Raw genomic sequence first — 17306 nt, forward strand, 5'->3', positions numbered from 1 at the left:
GTCTTAAATTCACATACATCTGACCTTACTGCTTTGACCCTGGTATTTATCTATCTATGGTCTTTCTGTAGCTAGCCATATTTATTTATTAGAAGTGTCCAACAGAAGTTTAACAAATCCTGAAGGACTCATTATTTTCTATTCATCTTTGCTCTGTTTTTACACCTCCATTCAGCATATTTTTTAGGTCTTCGGTACCTTATTAGAATTAAGAGCCACTTACAAACATTATGGTGATTTTTGTTAGCACCAATACTAATACCGTCAAAACCTAATGATCCAAATTGTAAAAAATTTCCTCTGCCTTGGAAGCCAAGCTAGCATCGTCTCTCCAGGAAAAATTGATCAAATTATCTTCGAGACCATATGTTTCGACACAACAAATGAGAAAATGGGATAAAACCCGAAATTCCCATTAGGAACCATGGTCTGCATTTTCTCTCAGGGGCTGTTATATCATGTTTTAAATTTTAATCCAGCTTGTATACTGGCAGATATAGTTATTTCTTTTAAATGTGTCTTTAACACATGGGCCTGAAATTTACTTTGATTTCATTTCATTTCAGGGAAGTATTTTGTGATGTATAAATATTAATTCCATTTTACCCTTCTCAGCTGCTGCAGGAAAGCATGCTTTGCAGCAAGTAATAATCATAAAAAAGTGTCACAACACTGTCAAATTGAACGTATAAGCAACAAAAAACCTGCTGCAATTACAGCTCTGAACTGCTTCGATTTCTCAAGGTGACATCCTTGGTCCATGTAGCAGTGGGAGTCACATCAGGACTGATTACAGGCTATTCTAAGTTTGTTGATTGAACACTCCTGAGAATGGGATTTTTCACCGAATCTGACACAACACAATCAGCAGAAAAGCTGCCTCATAAAGCTCAGAGCTAGACACTAGGAGTTATGGAAAGTCACTGAGCTGTTTTTCCCTCTTTTTTATTACTCTCCTGCGTTTTAAGATCCAGTATGAGACAGATTCTAGCTGCATTCCTCCTGCAATAACTAATATGTGGGAACCGAGGCTATATTTTCTTGTCCATATTCCCTAGGTCATCCTCTTGAAATGACGCTTTCCTCTCAGTGGATTGCACTTGGTTAATTGACTGATTTTGTTCCAGTGCCTTGTATAATTTAACCTGAGGAAAACGGCTGTATTTTCAGTCTTTGTCAGCTCTGACATCTAATGGTTGTCCTTAAGCAGCAATCTGATGCAAAATCTGTTAAGACAAATGTGCTTTTTTGTGATGCACTGAGAAAGATTTTAAAAGCACTTGACAAAGGCAAAGTATTAGAAGTGGCCTGTTGAGCTATAACACACAGTCATGTGCTCTTATTTGAGGGACAGCAGTTCTTGCTGTGACTAAGAACAGTGCCCAGAAGGCACCATCAGGAACTGCTTCCTAGCCTTGTGTCCTTGCTGTTGTTACTAAAGCTATGCCACTCTGGCAGCTATCCACAGGATTCAAGTACTCAACAATAAAAGCAACAGACAGAATCATTATATATCAGGAAAAGCACAGAAACTCGTAGATTTAAGGAAGGTCACAATTGTCACCTCAAGTCTCCTATTTAACCTCTTGCTGGTTAAATTGGAGAGTTGAAGAGGGTATACACCCCCTAGGCAGGCTCTATTTTCTGAACTCTTACTCTATACATCCCCTATGAAAGCTCTATTTTTGTATCTCTTACTGTATACATCCCCTGTGAAAGCTCTGTTTTTCAAAGAGGAGGACTCAGTGAAATTGTGAAATTTATTTATTTATTTGTTTATTATTATTTATTGTTGTTGTTTTTTTGTATCTACGCTTCTGCAACAACTAGCTTCTGAACATCCGCTCCCAGTGGAATCTGGGCTGTCATTTCCCCTGCAGCCACACATAATAGGCACCTGCTGGATTGTTTTAAAATTTCACATGCACACTGTAAATTCATTAATTCAGTCATGACAACTCACACTTTTAGGGTGTGTTTTTTTATGAAGAGGCTTTAAAAAAGAAAATGCTTTGTTTGTTTCGTATGTGCTGAAAACATTCCAAGAGCCCATATGTTTTGCCATCGAAAATGTCATAAAATGACAAGAGGCAATTTGCTTCTCTTCAGGCATACAGGAGTATAATTTTTTTTGGAATCTTTAAAATATGCTTTTCTACTTTCAAAGATGGATACCTACAATATCCTACAATCTGTCAATAGAATGACATTGCTCTTGGGCTTCTCAGCATGAGAATTTGTGACTGTAATAGGAGTCTAACCTTATACTGAATGACCTCTTTTTAAGCCTATATATTTCAACATCTTCAATCAGCAAGTTTCTCTGTTGCTTTTTTTTTTACTTTTTATTTACTTCCACAGTTATTTCCCCTTCTATTAAAAGAAAGCTTTTCTTTTTTCAGTAAAAAAAAAACAATATATGAAGTAAAAATGAAAGATGAAAAGAAATGGGTAAAAGACATTTTACCACTGTTTTTTTTGGCAACAAATGCACACAATAGGAATAATCTGTGATGAGCACTTCAATGATATGTTGTACTGCTGTCTACTTGAATTAATTCATGTGAAAACTGACCTAACTTTGATGAAAAGGTTTGGATATAAATTTACTATATAACTTTCTGCTGTCTGTAAGCTGGTAGTTGATTCTTCCTTTATTTCTTTCTTGGTCTCTAGCTAGGGTGTGTGCTTTATCCTGAATAATCTGAGATTTCAAACAGTGAGATTTTGTACTGATTCCTTTCAGGTGTAGGATCCTGTGTTTTTGGACAATGATATGCTATGAACGTGCAATGCAAAACTTTGTCTTTGTAAATCCTGACACTTAATGTGGTGTGTGGTGAGCGTTCTGGCACACAATGGCTGCCGTCGCATCATCCAGGTGGATGCTGCACATTGGTGGTGGTAGAGGGGAGTCCCCATTACCTGTAAAGCGCTTTGAGTAGAGTGTCCAGAAAAGCGCTATATAAGTGTAAGCAATTATTAATTAGTATTATTATTAATCTACTATGTACAGTATATACTGTAGTACATCGTAGTACTTGCCACCTGAAGAAGGCTTCACAGCCGAAACGTTGTGTTTTCTCTCTTCTTTCAGCATGCTATAAACCTATTACTTGTTCCTTTGCAGACTATACATGCTGACGCAGCTATCCACCTAAACTGTGTATATATGATGTTACAACACTGTAAGGCATTCTTATAATGGGTTTGTAAGGAAGAGCTTTGAGAGAAGATATTTGAGTAAATCTGTTGAAATTGAAATTTCCCCCCATTTTTTCTACCTCACTAAATACTAGAATTAGTAGAGCAGGGCAAGTTAACTCACTACCCTCCTTGCTGCCTCCTAATTATTAAAGTTGTTGTTGTTACACATGCTACAGAAGTCAAGTAAATGAAGGAACTCTACTTAAAGTAAATCAAAATCATGCAGGGCAGGAAATTGTTTTAAAAATACATAATTTTAATACATAGATAAAAGTCACTCAGTTGGGAAAGTAAGCTCTTGAGAGTTATTCATTATGGGGACCTCTGCTTGAACCCATTTTGGTATCTTCTACATTCAGGCACTGTCAGGAGAATGTTAATGACCACCCTGGCACTGCATGACTCATACTAGTATTGTCTAACATGTGGCATCAGTTACATTGTTTAAAGCTTTCTCTCCCCTTACATTTGATGGACAACTGAGTGAACTTAAGGATCTGGAGTGACAGATTATTTTGCTTCAGAATCAGAGTGTAGTTCCTAAATTTGGTCATAATACTGAAACAGAAAAGGCTTTTTTTCCAGCAGCAACACCTGGATTAAGTTCAAATGATGAAAGGGCTGTCCAGCAACGTTATCAATGTCTTTTCCAAAGCATTATTCTTGTAATGGAAAAAGCAAAACATACACAGTACGTGGTCTACAGCACATACAGTATTCCTCATCCTTGCTTGAAGATGATTATCTTTTAATGGAGAAGCTCAATTCCTTTATTAAAAGTTTTCCGGAAGTGTGGATTTTAAATAAGAAAAAGGATGCAATATTTCACCTTTTATAATGGTACTGTTTTAATTTAAAAAAATAATGATTTCCTAGCAGCCAACTTTGGTCTTTAAAGTCAGTATCTCTAAAGCTATTGTTGCATTCTAGATGTATACTTATAGCCACCACTTCTTTTATCTTATGTTAGATTCAGTCTTCTTATAAGTTTCTTGAATGGGAAGATAGACATCTGATGTCAGATGGTATGGAGTCTTAAAAGAAATCCTCAAAGGAAATATTTAATGATTGGAGTAATCCTCAGACCTTGGCATATACATACAGTATATGTTCATTGTGAGTAAAGAAATTGAAAAATATTGGATTCTGGAAGACATCTCAATCATCTTTTATTTCATGCCCTGAATCCTGAGTACAAAAATACATTAAAAAGACATAATTAAAAACTAAACACAAAAGGCAGAAAATTGAAATAGAAAAGACTGTCATTAAGTGAAAAGCTATCCATGAGAGTAGCTCTTTAAGATGGGTTTTAAAATTTCCTACTAAGACGCAATGCAAAGAATTCCACTACTGGTGTATAAGAAGAAAAGGCTCGGTCACCCAGTTTGTAACTTGCAGGTTTGTGTTACTAGCAGAAGAACACGAGACAAAAAATTAGGAGTCTGATTTTGCAAAAGACCCTTCAAATACAGCAGAACAAGGTCAGGCAAAGGAGGTAACCTGTGATTTGCAGTGATTGCAACAGAGGGGTGTCATTAGAACCTGACTTAAATTTTGAGAGGACTCAAGAATCACTGTTTTCCACTTTTGATCTTTTAGATGCAGGCAGTCAGAGCATTCATTACAATAGTCAACCCTAGTAAAAAATACACAGGCGTGGAGAAAGGGACACATTTCACAGAATCAGACATAGCAAAGTAGGATCCAAATTAGAGCAGTATAACTTCTAAGAAAAAGGGAGGTTTAAATTTTGTTGTGAATATGGCTTAAATGTCTGATTAGACATTTAAAAGTCAAATCACCATTATCAACAGGTTATGATCTCAGTTGTTTCAATTTAGCAATTTGATTCTAAGGCCCAATGAATATAACCTTAGTTTTATTACTGTTAAACTGTATTTGATACACTTTTATGCATCCATATTTTTTATACCCTGGTTTTATAATGCAAACAAGTAATAGATCGAAGTAAGAAAAAAATGAATGTCATGAGCATAGAAATTATATCCAAGACTATATTATTTAACCTAGGAGAAACATATAAATTATAAACAAGGCAGGGCCCAATATAGGCACTTGATGCACTTCCATTCAAACAGCAATTGTGGCAGCTATACAATGGCCAAGTGATGCAAACTGTGTTTTATTGCTCAGACAAGACTCAAATTAGCATATAAATGTGTCAGTACTGCCAATTGATTTTTGAGACATTTTTAGTCATTTCTATAGACTTGTGTGTTAAATGTGTGAAGACCATAGTTTTAATTAAAAGGCTTTAATACTGGAAAAGGGTTTACATATATATTAGGTTTGAAAAAAAGGCATAACTAATAGCCATCCATCACATGATATTTGTATTCCTATAAACAGGACCTTTTTAAAAGCACATTTTTAGCTGTAGTTTCAGTATGAACTGTATGAAATGGTTTTAACTAAAAAGTTCATTTCTTCTTCTTACACAGAAGGTTATATGACATTTAAAAGCAGCAGTGTACTGCATGTTGGAAATTAATTTTTCTACCACTTTTTGTATATTCTTTGTAAACCTAACAAATTCCCTTCTACAACAAATTGTTGCAGAAAAAAAAAATCCCAAAGCATTATTTTAAGTGCTGTGTGGAGTATTGTATCACAGAAGCTCTCCTTTTCACTCAGGAGGTCTGTGTTTGTGCAATGAGAGAGAAGATAGATTGCAGTGACAGGATAATTACACTTGCTGGTGTGGATCCAGTGGTCTTGCTGACAAATAGATTTGATTCTTGTGACTGACAACCCCCAGGAGAGTCCAGGGAGTTGGGGATTGGGGTGTTGGAGAAAATAGAGTGGGCTGATCTAAGGTTCACTTGTGTATGTGTCCATGATGGAGGTTGAGTGATAAATTGAAAGCAGGTCCATGCAACAGCAGCTGCTATGCTCTTTAGGCTGTCTCAGTCCCAAGTGGTCTAGACAGCGTACTAACAAAGGCAATCACCTAGAAGCTAACAGGATGTTTATATAGTGCATTGATGGGATTTGCGGTAAACTGCATTTATCTACTTATTTATTCATTTGTTGTTTTTGTTTCAATAGTTATTACTTGCCATATCTCCACTTAGAAGGATTTGGGAAGGAATAGTAGTGTAATATGCAAATGTTTGTGAAACAAAGATGAATACAGAAATTGCTTTAAAATATGTGAAACCACGTGTAATAATGGCAGGTTTACCATATTTCACTTGCCCTGTTCAGGTGTTGCTAGCAGATGGCTTTTTGCAATTCGTAAAAAAACAGGTGTTATAAAATATTTTATCTCATCTTGGTATGTGTTATTCTTACTACTATTATTATCTGTAGTCTTTGAAGTCTGCCGTGGTCTTGATTTTATACTTTTAGGGGTTTTATGGAAATTTTCTAATGATTCTAAGAATTACTCTTGAAAACATCTTATATTTGAAAATGTAGGTATTGTGCAGATTCTCAGTGCCAGCTGACATGAAGAGTTCCAGCTCAGTTACACCTTTGAAATCTTCTTCCCACATATACCTGACATAAAAGCAACCATAGTATTTTTTCGCACAATAATTCCTAAATTAATTGCTGTTAAAATGAATGCATGCTATATGTCATAATACAGTCATGCTAGGTTAAATGGGTTAAGCTGACATTTCATTGCAGTCTGGAACACAGGAGCATTGTGTTGGTTTGACTGTGAAGCACACTGCAATGTTGTGCTTGAAGTAGCTGTCTAAGCCTTGCTTGTTTAGCTCTGTTAGAATGATCATTAAGGAGACAAGTGCACTGAAAGAAGTGAAACCTTTTGTCCACAAATACTTTATTTTTAGCATTCCAAAGCTTTCCTCCTGTCTCTGTGTGCTCCAGCTTTGTGATGATTGTTCGCCTTTGTAATCTTTTCCACAGTTACAGAAAAAAAGATTTGTTTTTCAGTTTGCAAATTTGGATATTTTGACATTTGCATTTCCAGCATGACACAAGTGCTTTTATGGGCAAAACTGAAGACTTCTTTGCATAGTTACAAAGCAAACCTGTAGCATGTTTCTTTAGTGAGTAATGCATGGCATTTATTTATAGGTGCCCATTCTGTAAATCCTTGCTGTTGCCATTAACATAGAAAAGTATTCACTGACTGCTCCAGGTCCCTTAAAACAGTACAGTTTCTCTCTGAATAAGTGTTGACACAACAATTGCCATTATTTTGCCCAAGTTTACCATTGAGATAGTGAGATAGTGAGATACTGTGTTATCAATAAATAATAAGAACATTAAGCTGTTTTTGGAGTATTAACAGTTAATCTGACCTTTCTTGCATACTTGTGCTTTGCCTTCCCAGATGGTCTCATTGATTGCATGGACCCAGACTGCTGTATACAAAGCCCCTGCCAGTCCAACCCACTGTGCCGTGGGTCACGTGACCCTCTGCAGATTATCCAGCAGAGCCAGTCCCCTTCTCAGAAAGTGAGGTCATTCTACGACAGGGTGAAGATGCTAGTGGGCAGGGACAGTACTCACATCATCCCTGCAGACAACCCTTTTAATGCAAGGTATTGATGCACATTGCCATTGGAGAATGTGCACTTAGGTTGGGGCCTCATGTACTTTCATTTTCTGCTCTGTATGTCACAGGCAACACAATCTGTGAAATGTCCCCATCTCAATGGCATGTTGTTTAGTCATTTCTTTTATTGAATTCAAGTAACTCACATCTGAGCTCCAACAGGGGCTGGTTATTGGAAAAATATGACTAACGTTAGAGTTTTGATAGAGAGTCGTATGTAATGCTGCACGTTCTCTGGATTTCAATTTGACCTCGGTCACAGCCTTCCAATTTAATTTTCTTTTTTTTCTATTTTAAAAGCTGATCTCATTCAGTCATTCTTTTCATGGAAAATTATCTCTTGTAACTATGGGTACTCCAAATAACTTGCCCGTAACCTTTCATATTCAAACAGTTTTTTAAAGGGGAAAAACAGAAGGATAGTTGAAGCAAGCTTTAAAGTGTATGCTACAAAACGGTATAAAAGAGTAGGGACATTCATGTCATATATTATTCTAATCCAGTTATACTTCACTGAACAATCTTGGCCAGCAACCATCTTGAAATATGCAGCCATAGCAGGAATTACCTGCACAACTGAAAAATGATTTTGAGACACACATAAGTATAAGTTGATCAAGTGGTAGTGCTTTGAAAAAAGTGCAGTGAGGTTGCCAGAATATGCAGTACTGTACATTTGCCAGAATATAACATACAGTATATACAATATACAATATATCTTACATATATTTTCATAATTGATCTCTAAATTATTTTATAAAGGTGTAACACTTGGTTAATCTCGCTTATTTCAAAGCTTTAATTTATGTTAAATACTTTGAAACCCAAAGCTGATATGTATGCCCAAAGGAGAAGAAAATCATGAAAGTTGATGCTAATGAGGAGAAAAAGCTCAAGAACTAATAAAGCGTAATAAGGCGAGGCAAATCTATAAATCCGAATGATTTGGCAAGTGGGGGAGAAGGAAAATGTAAATAGAACAATGTATATGGCCCAGAATTGCTACAGCTTAAGGAAGTATAATGTCTGTCAATTTATAAATGTATCATTATAATAACACAGGATATGTTTGTTGCAGAAAATCATATTTAGACATGCATCCCAATTCAAAGAATTCCTGATAAAAAAAAATCATTTTTTCTCTTTTTAATATCTTTTTCTGCAGTCTCGCCTCTTTGATCAGAGGGCAAGTGTTAACCACAGATGGCACTCCACTGGTTGGTGTTAATGTGTCCTTTGTGAAATACCCTCATTATGGGTACACTTTAACTCGCCAGGATGGAACGTAAGTGGCTTTTATATTTCTTGAAAGTAGGAAAGAGTATATTCTGTGTCATCCTTTCAGAGATATATCATTAAGCTACTTCAGCCAATGGATTTATTTTTCTTTATCAGATGTGCAATAGCAAGAACAGTATTCAAATCACTGCATGGCTAAACAGAAATCTAAGCATGGCAGTAAATATCACTATTTTCTTCTGGTTTAGAGATACTTTTTAATTTGTAGGAATCATTTTGTAATTCTTGTCATTTGTGTAATTCTCCTTGTTGGGTTTAGTGAAAAGATTAGTGTTTGAAGGCTGATGTAAAAAGCTTCACAATCATGCACTAATTTCTTAATGAAATTAACTATCCATAACAGCACTTAATTACCATCTAGCCACATCAAGACACTAAAAGCTTGCTTGACAGTGTAATAATAACCCATCTGAAGAACAAAGAATAATTTTCTTGAATTTTATTGTACACGGACATGTATGTTTTGTCTTTATTATTAAGATCAAGGAAAAATATACTGTATACAGACGTAAAACTGAAAATAACAACATAGGATGAATGTTTCATTACAGAAGGAAATGTCCTAAAAATTCTTAAATGGTTAGTAATAGGTACTGTATCTTCACATTTTAATTTTAATATATAACCTTTGATATCAAAAGAAGCATGGATATCCAACTTCAGTGACCATAGCAGCTTTTTAAATAGTACCATGACTTTGATTACAATTATTGCTACTATTGCAAATATTAGTAATAAAAATGAGAAAAATTGAATCCTTTAGGACACTAGGTTTAATATCCATTTCTTATCTTTCATTTTCACAGGTTTGACTTGATTGCCAATGGTGGTGCCTCTCTGACACTCCACTTTGAGCGGGCACCCTTCATGAGTCAGGACCGCACAGTGTGGCTGCCCTGGAACAGTTTCTATGCCATGGACACCCTGGTGATGAAAACTGAGGAGAACACCATCCCCAGCTGTGACCTGAGTGGCTTTATCAGGCCTGATCCTATTGTCATCGCCTCTCCCCTCTCCTCCTTCTTCAGCTCTCAGCCTGGACAGAAGCCTATCATTCCTGAGACTCAGGCAAGGTTTTCAAACAGGATCTGATAATAATTCATATATGACTTTTCAACCCTGCATTGCCCTTGACTCACTGAAAAGTTGGGAGTATAAAGTTTCAGATTGGTTCTCTGAATTAGGAAGTGCAAGAATGATCCCATTTTAAAGAACCTGTTTTACAAGTTACCCGGAAGGTCAAATGTTAATTATGATGAATTCAGAGCAATCTATTTTCTACAAAAAATGTAGGAAATTTGAATATAAAGAGGTGCATATTATACCGTAAATCTTAGTCTTTTCGTAGCAGGATCTTACATTTAAAAATGAATAGAACTGGTAAGGCATGACTTCCTGCACCTTCATGTTTCCCCCTGTTTTTCGACTTTTTTCTTCTCAGAGGGAGGGCAGATATATTACTCATTAAGACAGGAGGGAATTCATTAAATGTTGCTCTGATGATGAAGCTTTTACTGAGTGAAACCAGGCAGGATGCCATTCATAAACACTTGCTCTTTGAGCAAGAGGCTTTACCACACCAAGAATGCATCAGAAAAAAAAGATTTATAACTTTATGGCTAGCTACTTTGGTTGTAATTGTTGGCTTTCTCTCTTCTTCGTATATTCTCTTTAAAGGTCCTTCATGAGCAGATTGAAATCCCTGGCTCCAGCCTTAATTTGTGCTATCTGAGCTCCCGCACCACTGGGTACAAATCTCTTCTAAAGATCACCATGACCCAGGCTGTGGTGCCTCTAAATCTCATTAAGGTCCATCTGATGGTGGCAGTTGAAGGTCACCTCTTTCAGAAGTGGTTCCACGCATCCCCAAACTTGGCATATACTTTCATCTGGGACAAGACTGATGCCTACAGTCAGAGGGTCTATGGACTTTCAGAAGCCGTCGGTAATTTTCACCACCATCTTTACAATTAAATAATGTCATTAAATAATGACCTTAAAGGGTCATTAAATAATGACCCATTAAAGGGTCATTAAATAATGACCCTTCAGTGACATAATTTTACTCCTATGTCAGCAGTGTAACTCACTATCACAGACTATATGAATTCCAAGAATCCCAATATCCATCACTTCTTTTCTACTCTTTCCATTTGTGTCATCCTACTAATATTAGTTAAATAGCTTTTCTCATTTTCCATTAGTCGAAAATAATTAAACGGTATCTTGCCGATATTATTTTATAAGCGTTAAGGATTTTTTTTACAAAACATTAAAGATTATGATTCCTGTAAAGCAGTGTTATAGTCTTATTAATAGTTATTCTTAAATGTGAGAGATGAGAGGCGAAGGTGAAAAGTGACTGAAAGAACCAACATTACCAATTGCTCTGTAGCAAAACATGACCTGAATTACAATCATATTTTATTAGCATTATTCCTTTTGCAATCCCCATATCGTATACATCTTTCATAATATTAGCATTTAAGATAATCAGCACATGTATAATAATGTAACAGTAGCAAAACTCTTGCATTAATCTAGCTAATTACACTACAACAACACAAGCATTATAGCTTTAATTCTGAAATTTAGAATCAGAAAAAGTAATGTGGGGATCAAAAAAGCACTCAACTAAATTAAAGACTTTTATATTATTTAAATGTTTAATTAATGGAATATAATAAGGTGTTTTAACATTGTGCAACTTCTACTAATGGATGTTGGCAAAATAGAAATTCAAATCATTATAAACTGAGGTGAAGAAAGAGAATTTGAGCTGCTAATTAATTCACATTTGTACTGGGAACAAACTGTATGAGTGTTTAAAAGGGTGGGGAATGTAATGATACACTACTTGCATTGCACTTGAAAGACCCTGGCAATAGCCTCAGCTGATTTACAAGGTCTGTAAATTGTGCTTTTACTATGGAACTTTCCTTTTAATGGCATCCATTGTGTGTGTTCTTATTTATTGCTTTTCATTGTTCTAGTGTCTGTTGGCTTTGAATATGAGACATGCCCCAGCCTGATTCTGTGGGAGAAGAGGACAACCCTGCTCCAGGGCTATGAACTGGACCCCACCAATCTTGGAGGCTGGTCCCTGGATAAACACCACACTCTCAATGTGAAAAATGGTACCATTCCATTACACTCAGCACTTTCAGTCACAAACAGATGCCAGATCTCCCTAAATGAAAATCGTGTTGTGAATGTTAAAGTTTCACAAATTGAGTACTCATCAAAAGCATAAAAACTCCCAGCAGCCACATCACCCTGCAACTCACCATTGGCAACCCACTGAAGCTAAGCAGGTGTGAGCCTGGTCAGTACCTGGATAGGAGACCTCCTGGGAAAAACTAAGGTTGCTGCTGGAAGAGGTGTTAGTGGGGCCAGCAGGGGGCGCTCACCCTGTGGTCCATGTGGGTCCTAATGCCCCAGTATAGTGATGGGGACACTATACTGTAAAAAGGTGCCATCCTTCAGATGAGACGTAAAACTGAGGTCCTGACTCTGTGGTCATTAAAATTCCCAGGGTGTTTCCCAAAAAAAGTTGGCCCTTACCAATTATGACCTCCTAATAATTCCCATGTATGAATTGGCTTCATTACTCCATTCTCCTCCCCACTGATAGCTGATGTGTGATGAGCGTTCTGGCGCATTATGGCTGCAATCGCATCATCCAGGTGGGGCTGCACATTGGTGGTGGTGGAGGGGAGTCCCCATTACCTGTAAAGCTTTTTGAGTGGAGTGTCCAAAAAGCGTTATATAAGTGTAAGCATTTTTTTTTTCATTAAATTTAGAATAAGGTCTAAGATTCTGAAAATGAATCAGATGCGCTTCATAAGCATTTGTATTTGAATTTCTCTTTTTTATTGGCCATCTACATCTATATCTACAGTATGTTCCATGTCCTAACGTCATGTTTCCGTAGTATTTGATGACAAATGACTATGCAGTCTTGCTCATTTATACTTGTTATTTGGCAGATTATAAATGGTTCTATCAAGTAAGAATCATAACCCTGCATTGCTCTTTTGGGAGACTTTATGATGACAAGACGATTCAGTCAGCAGTAGAAAATGTGCATTCTCAAGTTTCATTAAAAATAAAAAATGTGTAATAACCCTAGTCAGTAACTCATTATCAAACACTGATACAGCAATCAAGAGCCAAAGTCATTTCCACATTACAGTTATTTTACAGCATACAATAACCTCAGTCTATTCCCATTCTGGAGTGCTAAATTACATCACTCGTAACAGTGTCATTCAGATACAGTATAACATTAAGGCGCAATATAACAGTATGCTAAAGTCAGAAGGATTTTAAACGAAAACTTAAAATCTTTATCTTCATGTTGCTCTTTAATTAACCAGTAGCAGACCATTTCATGGCAATGACCATTCAATTCCAATATACTTGGAACTTTAAGAGTAAGATTAAAAGAATTTCAAAGAACATAATAGGAAAGGTTACAACTTGGACTCTGGTCCATCTACCTTGTTACTAAGAAGGTTTTTGGTCTGAGTGATTCTCGGTTCTCTTCTGTTCAGTCTTAAATGCACTGCACCATAGTACTTATAGTACTTATATGCACTTAACTACAGTATAGTAAACTATCCTCTTGTTGATGTTTCAATATTAATCTGGAAGATATCCATTTGGTTGACTTTGTCAATGTCTCAGTGGTTTTCAAAACATAGAGAAAAGTAATAATTCTAAAGATCTGGGCTTCTTACAGAGCAACTTATTTGACCTCTTCCACAAGCTTGATTGAGTTTTGTCCTGTCCATCATCATCATTAGAGTCTATTGTGAAATGCTAAATTTGTATTTGTGCAAAGTATGTTTTGGTAGGTGTTTATATAAGACACAATACACAGATTGCATTCCCTCTCTGAATTAATCCGTGTTTTAATTAACAGGATATTGCACTTGATTAACAAGTGCAGGGTTTATGCTTGCGACAGCATGTTGTAGAGACACTTTGTTCAGGAAGCACAGGGAGGAGTTAGTGACAGCCTCTGAAGTTCAGTCAACACATCCTTCGTGTTTTTGCTAGCATTATAAGTAATGCCTTCACCGTACAACATCTGAAGAAAAAATAGAAAACTTAAGTGGTTCATAAATAATGGAATAAGTCTATTAAACAATAATTGCATTCACAAGAGTTCTGTTTTTCCATTTTCAGTTGTTTTGAAGGATACGGCATTTGTGAATAGTTACTCATAGAAAGAGTCATTTTGTTGAAAATCTTATGTACACACCTTGTTTTCAGATTCATGTCAATTTAATTTGTAAAATTATTATTCATAGAAAAAATGATTGTGTATGAAATTTTAGTTGTGAGTCATTTTGTAGGAAACCAAACTTTTTGATTTACTTTTTTTCTTATAGACTACTTCTAGTAAACAGTGCATCTGTGTTACACTCCTTACAATCCTTACAGCTTTACACTATCTGGTCTTTACAAAACAATTTCCATACTCTGATGACCTGGCAGCCACTGCAATAACATTTTAGTCTTAAATGGCCTTTCTCTAATTCTTGCATTCAAATAGGATGTGTTTTAGAAACTCTTAGTTAACATATGACTGATAGGAAAAATCCTTGGAAGAACAAGACTGAAAAGAGCATACTCAACTGTATGATAGACATGAGCTTGTGCATGCAGAATATACAAAATGCAGAATATAGAAAGACTTAACATTTTGACGAAGTCTTCAGGAGGTTCTGCTCATTATATCTAACAGGTATCCTCCACAAAGGGAATGGAGAGAACCTGTTCCTCTCCCAGCAGCCAGCAGTGATTACCAGCGTCATGGGAAATGGGAGAAGGCGCAGCATCACCTGTCCCAGCTGTAACGGCTTAGCTGACAGCAATAAGCTCCTGGCACCTGTGGCACTCGCTGTGGGCATTGATGGAAGCCTCTATGTCGGAGACCTCAACTTTGTCAGGAGGGTGTATCCTTCCATGAACACCACCAGTATCCTGGAGCTCAGGTAACAACTGAACCAGCTGCAGTGAAATGATTGCCATAATGGATGCTGGTGGTGGATGCTGCACATTGGTGGTGGAGGGGAGTTCCCATTACCAGTGCTATTATGATGATGATGATGATGATGAGGAGGAGGAGGAGGAGGAGGAGGCAATACAATGCAACATGGTAGAGGGGAATACAGTTTTAAGCAACTGATCAGCTTAAACAAGTAATGCAGTGTAACAAGATATAGTGAGTTGGATTACAGCATAATACAAGGCATACAAAAATCAATACTTCACAATACACTGTACAAAGAAAATCTTGAGGGCTCTCTGTGAAGTCTCTTCTGGTTGAACACCGAATATTATAAATCAAAAAGAGTAAAAATAGGTCCAACTAGAAAGCAAGATCTAAAAATCGCAATCGCATGATAATTAATCGATTAATTACATAATTTGTTTCAGTCTAATTTGCAAAACAGGTGAGACTCCAAGAATTTCACTGCAGGAAAGTATCTCAAAACACTAACAGTTTCTTGCTTCTGAAGTTACCAGCTGAGTACTGAATTGCATAACAAGATCATAAATACAGTTACTTGCACACGATTTTTTAATCAATGTGCTTCAGATCTGCCATTTTAATGCTTTAAAAAACATTAAAATGTGTTAAATTGTTCATGGTGAAATATGTAATAATTAATTTATATAGTGCTTTTTTATTCCTAAAGGATCCTAATGTGCTTTACACAGAGTCAAGTCAAATAATTAACATTCTCACTTAATTTTTAATTTAATTAAAATTTGAAATGACTGAAGAATACTACAGTATATAAGACAGTGGTTTAATTGTGAGTGCATTACCGATATCATTAAAGAAATGGGTAAGATATATATTATTCCTTCCATTTGTCTACTTTTATTTCTAAATTTTGAAAATATATATTTATTAAACATGTTTCAAAATAAGGCAGCACAGTGGCACAGTGGTTAGCGCAGCACTGGGGTGCTGGGTTCGATTCTGGACCAAAGGTACTAACTGCTTGGAATTTGTGTGGGTTTCCTCCAGGTGTTTTGATTTTCCTCCTACAGTTTTAAAGACATACTGTGAGGTTGATTAACTTCTGGGAGCAGTGGTCGTGGTGTGAGTGTGTGTATTTGTGTCTGTGTGTGGCCTGTAATGAACTGGTGTCCTGTACAGGGTGTATCCTGCCTTGCGCCCCATGCTTGCTGGGATAGGCTCTGGCTCCCTTGTGACTGTGTGTTGGATAAAATAGTAAAGGTGCATTTTGGCTCTGTTCACCATAGGATGAGTCTTCTTGTCACGTTCTATCTACCCCCAGTTCTTCCTCAGCAGGAAGTATTCTTCCTCAGCTGCAACATTGAATGAAATTTTAAACCTGAAGGCAAATGAGGGAGACATTTCATAAGCAAACAAGCTGAAAGTGTCTTGAATGCTCTTCAAGTATTTCTTCTTTTCATTAGCTTTCATTTTTTCCATTAAACTAAATGAGCTAGTTCATAAATATGGATGAAAAATCCTCCAGATATTTTCCTAAGTGTTGCATAGGCTTTAGAGGTATTTATAGGTCTTCATAAACACACGCACATTATGAGCATTAGACTGGCACACACCTAATCAATATCCTCAATTTTACAAAATGCGTAATCTTCTGTTCATTATCCAGGCATAGCACAAAATATGTTTGTCTTCTAAAAGTGATCTGAGATAATCCGTGGCTGAAATAAATCAGTGTTAGTCTTTCGTGGATAAGCAGATGAAAAGCTTTAACCTTGAGGAGGCCTGTGGCTATTTTTTTCCCTTCTCTTCATGTTAGTGTTTTCCTCAAAACTCTTAGAAGCGTTGTGCTTGCCAGTGCCAATCTACAGATTTTTTGTCAAGTGTGCAACTTATATGGAGCTCCGCCTCATGAGTTTTTTTTTTTTACTTCAAACAAGCATTGTTTTGTTCAGCTGGCTCCCTGCTAGTTAACACGATTGATTTTACAATTTTGTAAACCACTGCAACAACTCAGCTTGTCCCTGGAACACCTAATCTGCAGGAACAGCTATTGAAGGACTAAACCACCCACACCAAGGAGCCCTGTGATGCAGGCTTTCTCTTTATCTTCCCTTTTCACCACAGAGCCTTAGGGAATGCAGTGTATGTCTTGGTGGCTAGGTGTGTAATTGCCCTGATGGCATTTGATGAAAGCAGTGCAGCATTTGTCAAAATATATACGATATACAGTATGGTTATAAT

At 36.6% G+C, this 17306-nt stretch overlaps 1 protein-coding gene across 10 annotated transcripts in view; it reads left to right on the forward strand.

Annotated features, from left to right (window-relative positions):
- LOC148650471 (teneurin-2-like) overlaps positions 1–17306 on the forward strand; it is a 413744-nt gene that overhangs the window by 369232 nt on the left and 27206 nt on the right. For all 10 annotated transcript variants that reach the window (XM_088604296.1, XM_088604299.1, XM_088604298.1 and 7 more), the window contains 6 exons: positions 7538–7748; positions 8928–9047; positions 9868–10129; positions 10739–11006; positions 12055–12198; positions 14817–15066. In XM_088604296.1, the coding sequence (XP_088460422.1) occupies positions 7538–7748; positions 8928–9047; positions 9868–10129; positions 10739–11006; positions 12055–12198; positions 14817–15066 (1255 nt within the window). The remainder of the gene's footprint in view (positions 1–7537; positions 7749–8927; positions 9048–9867; positions 10130–10738; positions 11007–12054; positions 12199–14816; positions 15067–17306) is intronic.

Source organism: Lepisosteus platostomus, chromosome 13 (genome assembly GCF_059453375.1).
Source record: "Lepisosteus platostomus isolate fLepPlt1 chromosome 13, fLepPlt1.hap1, whole genome shotgun sequence".
NCBI lineage: Eukaryota > Metazoa > Chordata > Actinopteri > Semionotiformes > Lepisosteidae > Lepisosteus > Lepisosteus platostomus.